We start from the raw sequence: 11,051 nt of genomic DNA, 5'->3' as shown, positions 1-11,051 counted from the left end.
GGGGAAGCGCAGGGGACACTGGACAATGAGGAAGTCTGCGAGCCGCGGGCGGGCAGAGGCCGGGCAGAGGTCGGGGCGGCCCGGCCGACTGACCACAGGGGTCCCCGTCTGGAGGAAGAAGAGGGGGACACGGAGGGTCCCCCCTAGCAGGGCAGGGCGTGCAGGGTGTCCCGAACAGCCTGGAGGGGCCGGGCCAGCGGGAGCCCAGATGGTGGAGGGTCCCAGGCAGAGCCTGGCCTGGCCTGTGAGGGTTGGGGTTGGCTGGACTCCAGGCTCCGGGGGGGCGGGAGGGGGGGTTACTGAGAGTCTGTGGGCGCAGGCTTAGCTCCAAGCAGACAGTCAGGAATGGGGGGCCCCCCACGCATGGAAAAAGGGCTGATCCCTGGAGAATGGGGGGTTGGGGGGGGATGGGACGTCCTCTCTCTGGAGCTGGCCTTGGAGCAGAATCACCTTGGGACCCTGGGACCCCCTTCTGCCGCCCCCCACCCCCCTTCCCCAGGAGGGGCAGGCTTCCCAAGGGCGCATGCACCGCAAGAGCGCCTCCTGCTGCCCAGCTTGGGGAACCGGCTGGAATTCCGGAAATTCCAGATGTGTTTTTTTTTTGGGGGGGGGGGGGTCCCGACCCGGGACGGCCCGCTCAGAGCCGCCGCCAGAGGGCGCGCTGGGTCCGCGGTGCTGGGAGCGGCGGAGCGCAGCCCCGGAGCCGGGGGAGGCCGGCGGGGAGGAGGGGGAGCAGCGCCGGGCGGGGGCGGCCCCGCGGGGCGGGGCGGGCCGGGGCGGGGGCCCTCCCCCTCCTTTCTTCCCTTTTCTCCCCTCCCTCCTTCCCTCCTTCGCTCTTTCGCCCCCTTCTCGCTCCGAGGGCTGCTCGGAGCCTCCGCGGCGGCGGCCAGGGGGCGCGCTCCGCCGCCTCTTTGTTGGGGCCGAACCCGGAGCCGCGAGCGCGGGGAAGCCGCGCCGGTCCGACCCGGAGGAGCCGGGACCCCCCGGAGCATGGCCCGCCCCGGACCCCGCGCCCCCCGCCGCCCCCTCCTCCTGCTGCTGCTGCTGTGCGCGCTGGCGCCCGGCGCCCCCCGGACCTCGCCAGGTGGGTGCCCCCCGCTCGCCGCACCCCCCGCCTCCCCGGGGGTGAGGCTCCGGCCGGGGTCCTGGGCGGGGCACGGGGGGCCCTGCAGCCGCCATCGGCCTTGCCCGGGGCCGGGAAGGAGCCCCCGTTGCGCTCGGGGCGCCGGGTCCCCGCTCCCGGGGCGCAGCCGGGCGCGCGCGGCCCCCGGTCCGAGGGGCTGGACGGAGCGCCGTCTGCGCGCGGGGCACCCGGCTCCTCGGGGTGCAAAGCGGGGTGCGGGGCGCTCCGGGGGCCCCCTCCACCCTTCCCGGCCGCCCCGACTCCCCCGACCCGCCCGGGGCCCTGGGCGCGGGGTCCGGCCGCGCGCCGCCCGCACTTCCTGCCGCTCCCCGGGCTCCGGAGGCTCCGGGGGGACTCCGGGGAGCAGCCGGCGGGGGGGGGGGGGGGGGGACAGGAGCCTGGGGGGGGGGTCCCCGCTTCTGTGCTCCGGCAGCTCCTGGTCGATTGGGGCCGCGGGGACCCCGGGCGGGAGAGGGGGTACCCCAGGCTGCGGGGCTGGAGGAGACTTGAACTTGGGGGGACGGCGGGGAGGGGGGGGCGCTGGGTGAGGCCTGCTCCCGGTGCAGCGATTGAGGGGGTCCCCAATGGGGAGCGAGTGAGGGGGGTCCCCGAGGAGAGCAGCGCTGCTGCAGCCAGCTTTGTGCGCCTTGGAGAGGGGTCCCTCAGGCTTGGGGACCCCCCCCCTGTTTGTTCCTTCTCGCACCCCGCCGAGCAGGTGGGGGGAGGTCCGTGATGGGACGAGGGGACGGGTTCCAGGGGAGGGACCTGCAGGATCCCCCTGGGGCAGCAGGAATGTGGTTTCTGGGGTTTGGGGTTTGGGGGCTGGGGGGCTCCCCCGAGCCTGAACTTGAACTTGGGTCCCTGGCAGCTGCAGGAAGAATGGGGGGGGGGGGGCTGAAACCGGTGTGGCTCAGTGGATAGAGCTTCGGCCTGCGGACTGAGGGGTCCCGGGTTCGATTCCGGTCAAGGGCATGGACCTTGGTTGCGGGCACATCCCCAGTGGGGGGCGTGCAGCAGGCGGTTGGTCATATTTCTCTCTCATCGATGTTTCTAGCTCTCTATCCCTCTCCCTTCCTCTCTGTGGAAAATCAATAAAATATATATATTTTTTAAAATGGGGGGAGGGCGTCCCTGGGATCAGAGCCTCCGCCACTCCCGCTGCAGGCCCGACCCCCCTCCAGGCGTGTGCCCACCCCCCTCCTGCCCAGTGGGGGCCGGGGCATCCGCCTCCGGGGTGCCCGGGGGGCGGGGGGAGAAGGGATGGCGGGGTGACCGCCCGAGTGGCTGTTACTTTTTTCTTTTTCTTTTTTAATATATTTTATTGATTTTTTACAGAGAGGAAGGGAGAGGGATAGAGAGAAACATCGATGAGAGAGGATCATCGACCAGCTGCCTCTTGCACACCTCCCACTGGGGATGTGCCCGCAACCAAGGTCCTTGCCCTTGACCGGAATCGAACCCGGGACCCTTCAGTCCGCAGGCCGACGCTCTATCCACTGAGCCAAACCGGTTTCGGCTGGCTGTTACTTTTAATAACGGGCCAGGCTGGGCCAGGGAGATTAGGGAGTCCTTGGCGAGTCCTGCCCCTGGAGCTGCCCTGAGAGGCTGGCAGACACTCCACACCCCCCCCCCGTTCCCCCTCTTCCCTGCCCGCTCCCCCATCCAGAGGGGATGGCTGGGTCTGGGGTCCCACAGACAGGTGGCTGGGGCCCCCCCGTCCGCTCACACTCAGAGGGCATGGAGCTGGGGAGACCCTGGCTGTGCCCTGGGAATGCCACCCAGCCTGGGCACAGGTACCCCGAGGGTGCCACCTGGGCTCACATTAAAAAAAAAAATAGATATATATGTTATTGATTGTTTACAGAGAGGAAAAGAGAGGGATAGAGAGCTAGAAACATCGATGAGAGAGAAACATCGACCAGCTGCCTCCTGCACGCCCCCCACTGGGGATGTGCCCGCAACCAAGGTCCATGCCCTTGACCGGAATCGAACCCGGGACCCTTCCGTCCGCAGGCCGACGCTCTATCCACTGAGCAACACGGGCCAGGGCTTGGGCTCACTTTTAGGAAAACGTGGGACTGGGGCCCAGCCATGCCCCAACCGAGATGCGGACTCGCACACAGGAGCCCTGTGTGTATATGACTACATGACTCAGAGCCCCCCACGCACACACCTTGCTTATTGTTTCTCTCTGACATGAGCTGTGGGTCCTTCTGTTCCCGGAAAGGCCACCCGGGCGTGTGTGGATTCCTGGCTTCATGCAGGAGAGATTTTACCACGTGAGCCCAGGGGACTAGGAGGAAACGCTTACTAAAGCTGAAGACAGCTGAAACCGGTGTGGCTCAGTGGATAGCGCGCCGGCCTGCGGACTGAAGGGTCCCGGGTTCGATTCCGGTCAAGGGCATGGACCTTGGTTGCGGGCACATCCCCGGTGGAGGGTGTGCAGGAAGCAGCTGATGGATGTTTATCTCATCGACGTTTCTAACTCTATCTCCCTTTCTGTAAAAAAAACTCAATAAAATATATTTTTTTTAAAAAGAGATGAAGACAGTAAAGCGGGAAAGGGCTCAGACCCAGCCGGCCTGGCTCTCTCTGTGGTTGAGTGTTGACCTCTGAACCAGGAGGTCACGGGTTCGATTCCCAGTGAGGGCACAGGCCAGGGCTGCGGGCTCCACCCCCAGTGGGGGGGGGGCGTGTGCAGGAGGCAGCCGATCCATGATGTTCTCTCATCATGGATGTTTCTCTCTCTCTCCCCCTTTCTCTCTGAAATCAATAAACATATCCACGGAGTGGCCAGATGATGATGACTTCTGAACGCATAACAATCTGTCTGCTCAGTGTGTGTGTGTGTGTGTGTGTGTATCTATTTATCCTATATAATAAAAGCCTAATATGCAAATTTACCGAACAGCAGAATGATGATTGGTGGGACAACCAGTTGCTATGATGTGCACTGACCGACAGGGGCCAGATGCTCAACACAGGAGCTGCCCCCAGCCTGCAGGTTCCAAGCCAGCCAAGGTGGGTGCCAGCAGGGGCCACCCAATCACCTGGCCGGTCACCCCACAAATCGGTTCTAATCACTGTCCAGGCCTAGGATCCTATCCGTGCATGAAATTTGTGCATGGGCACATGAATTTGTGCCTGGGTGGGGTCCGGCCAGCCTGGCCAGGAGGAGGGGACATGGGCGGTTGGCCTGCCGGCCTGCTGGTCGAACTCCTGGTCCAGGGGACTATTTACATATGAGCCTTTTATTTATTTTTAATTTTAATGTTTTCAAATATACTTTATTGATATTTTACGGGGGAAGGGAGAGATAAAGAGCTAGAAACATCGATGAGAGAGAAACATCGGCCAGCTGCCTCCTGCACACCCCCCACTGGGGATGTGCCCGCAACCAAGGTCCATGCCCTTGACCGGAATCGAACCTGGGACCCTTCAGTCTGCAGACCGACGCTCTATCCACTGAGCCACACCAGTTTCGGCCATATGAGCCTTTTATTCTATAGGATAGACACCGAGTGGCCAGATGATCGTGCGTTCAGAGATCATCATCTGGCCACTCCGTGTATTTTAAAAAATGGTAAGAAAAGTCTTTGTATGAAGGAAGCCACGGGAGAGAGAGTCCAGGCCGGGCTGCCCCGGCTCTCGGGCAAGTCAGAAGGAAGGAGCCCTTGGGGCAGGTTTAGGAATTCGCCGGGGGACAAGCTGCCGCTGCCCGTAGCTCCCTCGATGGCCAGTCTCCTGGGGTCCCTCCGAGTTCAGGAAAGGCATGCTTGTGGGGGAGGGAGAGGGGAGAGGCCATAGTGGGGGCTGCTCTCCTGAGGGAGGGCACAGGCTGTCCTTGATCTTGAGGCTTTATCGCTTTATTTATTTATTTTTTTAATGTATGTCACATGTGTCAAACACAAGGCCCGCGGGCCAAATCCGTCCCGCCAGGCCTTGCAATGTGGCCCGCACCGCGCTGTCATCACTGCACTCCGCTGCGTTTCCATCACAATGACAGTTTATGACTGTTCAGTAAACCATTCGGCCCGCGATTTAGGCTGGATTTTAGATTTTGGCCCCTTCTCCGATTGAGTTCGACACCCAAGATGTATGTTATTTATTTATTTTTTAACAGAGAGGAAGGGAGAGGGAGAGTCAGAAACATCAATGAGAGAGAAACATCCATCAGCCGCCTCCTGCACGCCCCCCACTGGGGATGTGCCCGCAACCAAGGTCCATGCCCTTGACCGGAAATCGAACCTGGGACCCTTCAGTCCGCAGGCCGCCGCTCTATCCACTGAGCCACACTGGCTAGGGCTCTCTTTATTTTTTTTAATTTTAATTTAATTTAATTTAATTTTTAAAAATATATTTTATTGATTTTTTAAAAAAATATTTTATTGATTTTGTACAGAGAGGAAGAGAGAGAGATAGAGAGTTAGAAACATCGATGAGAGAGAGTCATCGATCAGCTGCCTCCTGCATGCTCCCCACTGGGGATGTGCCCGCAACCAAGGTCCATGCCCTTGACCGGAATCGAACCCGGGACCCTTCAGTCCGCAGGCTGGCGCTCTACCCACTGAGCCACACTGGTCAGGACACAGGCCCGGGTTGCGAGCTCGATCCCCAGTAGGGGGCGTGCAGGAAGCAGCCGATCCAGGATTCCCTGAGGGTTTAGACCCCAGGGCCCGGGCGTGCAGGGCCAGCCCTCTGGGTGCGTGCTGAGCCCTCCAGGGGCTGCCGAAGGGTAGCCGGATGGATGCGGAATTCCCCAGCTTCCCAAGGCTCCGGGTCCAGCCCAGGACTTCCTGGTCCCGTTTCCTGGAGGGGCTGATTCAGTGCCTCCGGGACAGGGACAAGAATATGTTTTGAAGGAGTTCTTCCCGGCTGACACCGGTGTGGCTCAGTGGATAGAGCGTCGGCCTGCGGACTGAAGGGGCCCGGGTTCGATTCCGGTCAAGGGCATGGACCTTGGTTGCGGGCACATCCCCAGTGGGGGCTGTGCAGGAGGCAGCTGATCGATGATTCTCGCTCATTGATGTTTCTAGCTCTTTATCTCTCTCCCTTCCTCTCTGTAAAAAATCAATAAAATATATTAAAAAAGAAAAAAAAGGAGTTCTTCCTGGAGGCATCTGGAAACCCCTGGCCCTGCTGATCTGAAAGTCAGAGGTGGGGGCAGTATGCCCAGAGCCGCACAGGAGGAACTGGCTTCTCCACTTCCTTGAAAAAATATATCCGAAAGGCGCAGCTCACGTGGCTCAGGGGTTGAGAGTGGACCTGTGAACCAGGAGGTCAGGGTTCGATTCCCGGTCAGGGCCCGTGCGAGGGTGGCAGGCTTGATCCCCAATAGGGGGCGTGCAGGAGGCATCGCATCAGTGATTCGCATCATTGATGTTTCTCTCTCTCTCCCTTCATCTCTGAAATCAATTAATATATATATATATGTTAGAGCACATGTGTCAAACACAAGGCCCGCGGGCCAAATCCGTCCCGCCAGGCCTTGCAATGTGGCCCGCACCTCGCTGTCATCACTGCACTCCGCTGCGTTTCCATCACAATGACAGTTTATGACTGTTCAGTAAACCATTCGGCCTGCGATTTAGGCTGGATTTTAGATTTTGGCCCCTTCTCTGATTGAGTTCGACACCCCTATGTTAGAGGCTCAATGCTTGTGTACCAGGAGGGTCCCTCAGCCTGGTCTGCAGAACCGGGCTGAAACCAGCTCTCTGACATCCCCCGAGGAGTCCCTGATTGTGAGAGGGTGCAGGCCAGGCCGAGAGACCCCCACTGGTGCACCATTGTTGCTGGGGAAGGTACCCGGGAGGATGGCCAGCCGGGGAGGGACCGTGGGAGGGCGCCAGGGCATGTCCGGCCAGTCTCGCTCAGTCTTGATTGGCTGGACCCCAGCAGCAAGCTAACCTACCCATGGAAGCATCTGCTCCCTGGTGGTCATTGTACATCATAGCAACAGGTCAACGGGTCGACTGTCTGCCCCCTGGTGGTCAGTGCACGTCATAGCAAGCGGTTGAGTGGCCTTAGCATATCATTAGCATATTATGCTTTCATTGGTTGAATGACCGACTGGATGACCGGACACTTAGCATATTAGCCTTTTATTATATAGGATATATACTAGAGGATCGGTGCATGAAAATTCCTTCGGCCTGGCCTGCCCCCTCTCAATCTGGGAGCCCTCAGGGGCGGGAGGCGACCTGGCGATCAGGGGAAGGCGACGCCCCCATCACACCTCTGCTGCTGCCACTGCCGGCAGCGCCAGCCTCGGCCGGCCCTGTTTACCTGAGCCTTGGGTGGCCCTGGGCGGCTGGACGGCTGCCGTCCGAGGCTGGTCTGCACCTGGGGCTGGCCCTGGGCGGCTGGGGGCACTGAGGGCAGGTCCAGCCACACCATACACCTGCCGCCTCCCGGACGGGGCTGAGAGGATTGGGCACTTCCACCTTTGTGATGGCATGATGGTCAATTTGCATATTCGCTCTTTATTCGATAAGAAACCTGAAGGCGTGGGCCTGGGCGTGGCATCTCCTCAGCAGGAGGCACTCCACTGGTGTGTCCGGGGCACTGGGCTCGAGGTCTAGCAGGTGAGATGAGAGAGAGGACAAGATTTTTTGTTTTGTTTTTCAATATATTTTCCCCCCCATTGATTTCAGAAAGGAAGGGAGAGGGAGAGAGAGAGAGAGAAACATCCATGATAAGAGAGACCATGGCCGAAACCGGTGTGGCTCAGTGGATAGAGCGTTGGCCTGCGGACTGAAGGGTCCCAAGTTCGATTCCGGTCAAGGGCATGTACCTTGGTTGCGGGCACATCCCCGGTGGGGGGTGTGCAGGAGGCAGCTGATGGATGTTTTTCTCTCATTGATGTTTCTAACTCTCTATCCCTCTCTCTTCCTCTCTGTGAAAAATCAATAAAATATATATATTAAAAAAAGAGAGAGAAAGAGAGAGACCATGGATGGGCTGCCTCCTGCACGCCCCCCACTGGGGATGGATCTAGCATCCCGGGCCTGTGCCCTGACGGGGAATCGAACCCTGACCTCCTGGTTCATAGGTCAAAGCTCCACCGCGGAGCCAGGCTGGCCTTGCTGGGCAGGGGTGGGCCTCAGGGGCCCTTTGAGCAGCACAAGGCCAGGATCGGATGGGTGCGAGGGGCAGAGAAGAAGCAGGAGATCGGTGCCCCAGTGCCCGCAGCTGGAGGCACCCAGCTGGCTGCAGGAGGCACCCTGGGGAGGGGAATCCGCCCTCCCGCCCCTGATCGCCCGGTTCTCTCCCCGCAGGGCCCAGTACCCGCCCGGAGGAGGCGGCCCCGCAGGCGGACGCGGCGCGGGACATCGTGCACCCGGTGCGCGTGGACGCGGGCGGCGCCTTCCTGTCCTTCGAGCTGTGGCCGCGCGCGCTGCGCAAACGGACCGCGGAGGCCGGGGCCGGGGCCGGCGTGGCCTTCGCCCACTACCGGCTGCGCCTCCGCGGCCAGGACCTGCGCCTGCACCTGGGCGCCGCCCCGGACCTGCTGGCGCCGGGCTTCGTGAGCGAGACGCGCCGGCGGGGCGGCCTGGGCGCCGCGCGCATCCGCCGGCCCGCGCCGCCCGCCTGCCACCTGCAGGGCCGCGTGCAGGGCGCCGCGCGCGGGGGCGGCCCCGCGGCCATCAGCGCCTGCGACGGCCTGGTGAGCGCCCGCCTCTGTCTCCGGGGCCTCGGGGGTGGCGCCTGTTAAATGGGAATGGACACGCAGGCCCCCCCCCCACCCCCCACCCCACCCCCGGCTGGTGTGGCTCAGTGGTTAGAGCGCCGGCCTCTGGACGGAAGGGTCCCCGGTTCGATCCCAGTCAAGGGCAGGTGCCCTGGGTTGCGGGCACATCCCCGGTGGGGGGTGTGCAAGAGGCAGCTGATCCATGTTTCTGAACTCTCTCTCCCTCTCCCGTCCTCTCTGTAAAATATCAATAATTATATTAAAGAGAGAGAGAGAGAGAGAGAGAGAGAACGCAGGCCCTTCTGACCAGTGTTCTCAATGGTTAGAGCGCCAGCCTCTGGACTGAAGGGTCCCTGGTTCGATTCCAGGCAGGTTTGCGGGCACATCCCTAGTGGGTAGTGTGCAGGAGGCAGGTGATGGATGTTTCTAACTCTCTATCCCTCTCCCTTCCTCTCTGTAAAAAAATCAATAAAATATATTAAAGAGAGAGAGAGAGAGAGAGAGCGCGGGCGAGCGAAAATGCGGCCCGTCTGGGGTTCTTCCCCAGGGTCTGGGTTCCCAAACTTTGCCTGGAGCTGGAATCGCCCACAGGCCGCGTTCAGACGGGGGATCCCTTAGATGAGGCCCAAGTGGGTTCCCAAACTTACATTTTTATTTTTATTTATTTATTTTTAAATATATATTTTATTGACTTTTTTACAGAGAGGAAGGGAGAGGGATAGAGAGCTAGAAACATCGATGAGAGAGAAACATCGATGAGCTGCCTCCTGCATGCCCCCCGCTGGGGATGTGCCCGCAATTAAGGTCCATGCCCTTGACCGGAATCGAGCCTGGGAGCCTTCTGCCCGCAGGCTGACCCCTCTGTCCACTGAGCCACACCAGCCGGGGCCCCTGTTATTTGGGTGTGCATCTCCCTCGGGGGATAGGACGTCCAGCTGGCCATGAGCATCGCCGGAGGAGGCCAGGGCCCTGCTGCCGGGTCAGCCTGGCTGCCTGTGTGACCTTGACCTTGACCTCCTCTCCAGAAAGGTGTGTTCCGGCTCAACGACCAGGACTACTTCATCGAGCCCCTGCGAGACGCCCAGGCCGAGCCCGGCGGCGCCCAGCCCCATGTGGTGTACCAGCGTCCGGCGTCCCAGGGGCGGGCTGAGCAGGGCAGCCCCCGCATCGGGGGCACCTGCGGGGTGCAAGGTAGGCTCCTGTGCCTCCCCCTTCGGAGCGGGGGCTGGGCGAGGGGCACCGAGGTCCTTTCTTATTTTATTTTATTTATTATTATTTTTTAAAAATATTTTATTGATTTCTTACAGAGAGGAAGAGAGAGGGATAGAGAGCTAGAAACACCGATGAGAGGGAATCATCCATCGGCTGCCTCCTGCACGCCCCCTACTGGGGATGTGCCCACAACTAAGGTCCATGTGCCCTTGACAGGAATCGAACCTGGAACCCTTCAGTCCGCAGACCGACGCTCCGTCCACTGAGCCAAACCGGTTTTGGCTAAATTTTATTTTTTAATTATTTTTTTAATATATTTCCTATTGATTTCAGGGAGGAAGGGAGAGGGAAAGCGAGATAGAAACATCAGTGGTGAGAAAGAACCATTGATTGGCTGCCTCCCGCGAGTCCCCCACTGGGGGGTCAGGCCCACAACCTGGGCATGTGCCCCTGACCGGAATCGAACCCGGGACCTTCCAGTCCGCAGGCCGACGCTCTATCCACTGAGCCACACAGGCTTCGGCCGATGTTTCTAACGTCCTGTCCCTCTCTTCTTCTCTGTAAAAAATCAAAACAAACAAACAAACAAATAAAAACTCCGGGGGAGAGGCCCCTGAGACAGGGCCCCTCTGACCGCTCCCCCGCCCTGCCCCGGGGGTGCCAGCGCCCCAGGAGCGGGCGTTCTGGCAGCGGGCGGAGGGCGGCCAGCCGAAGCGGCAGGCGAAGCGGCAGCGGCGGTTCCAGAGCTCGGACAGCAGGGAGAAGTGGGTGGAGACGCTGCTGGTGGCGGACGCCGACATGGTGCGGCACCACGGCCAGCCGCAGGTGGAGAGCTACGTGCTGACGCTCATGAACATGGTGAGCGCCGGGGCGGGGCCTCAGTGCCAGGGGCGGGGCCCTGGCGCCGGGGGCGTGGCCTGGGTGCCGGGGGGCGGGCCCGGGTGCATGGGGGCAGTGCCTGGGTGCCGGGGGGCGGGGCCAGGGTGCTGGGGGGCAGTGCCTGGGTGCCGGGGGGCGGGGCCTGGG

At 61.1% G+C, this 11,051-nt stretch overlaps 1 protein-coding gene across 1 annotated transcript in view; it reads left to right on the top strand.

The window, feature by feature from the left end:
- Positions 1-806: 806 nt before the first annotated feature.
- The window catches only part of ADAMTS7 (ADAM metallopeptidase with thrombospondin type 1 motif 7), a 48,352-nt gene continuing 38,107 nt past the window's right edge, over positions 807-11,051 (top strand). The window contains 4 exon segments of the mRNA XM_045582260.1: positions 807-1,084; positions 8,401-8,789; positions 9,839-10,004; positions 10,690-10,883. Of these exon segments, the coding sequence (XP_045438216.1) occupies positions 991-1,084; positions 8,401-8,789; positions 9,839-10,004; positions 10,690-10,883 (843 nt within the window). The 5' untranslated portion in view covers positions 807-990.

The sequence above is a fragment of the Pipistrellus kuhlii genome, unplaced genomic scaffold, assembly GCF_014108245.1.
Source record: "Pipistrellus kuhlii isolate mPipKuh1 unplaced genomic scaffold, mPipKuh1.p scaffold_m20_p_157, whole genome shotgun sequence".
NCBI lineage: Eukaryota > Metazoa > Chordata > Mammalia > Chiroptera > Vespertilionidae > Pipistrellus > Pipistrellus kuhlii.
Note: the sequence above shows the minus strand (reverse complement) of the source record. Positions and strands in the feature narration are given on the sequence as shown.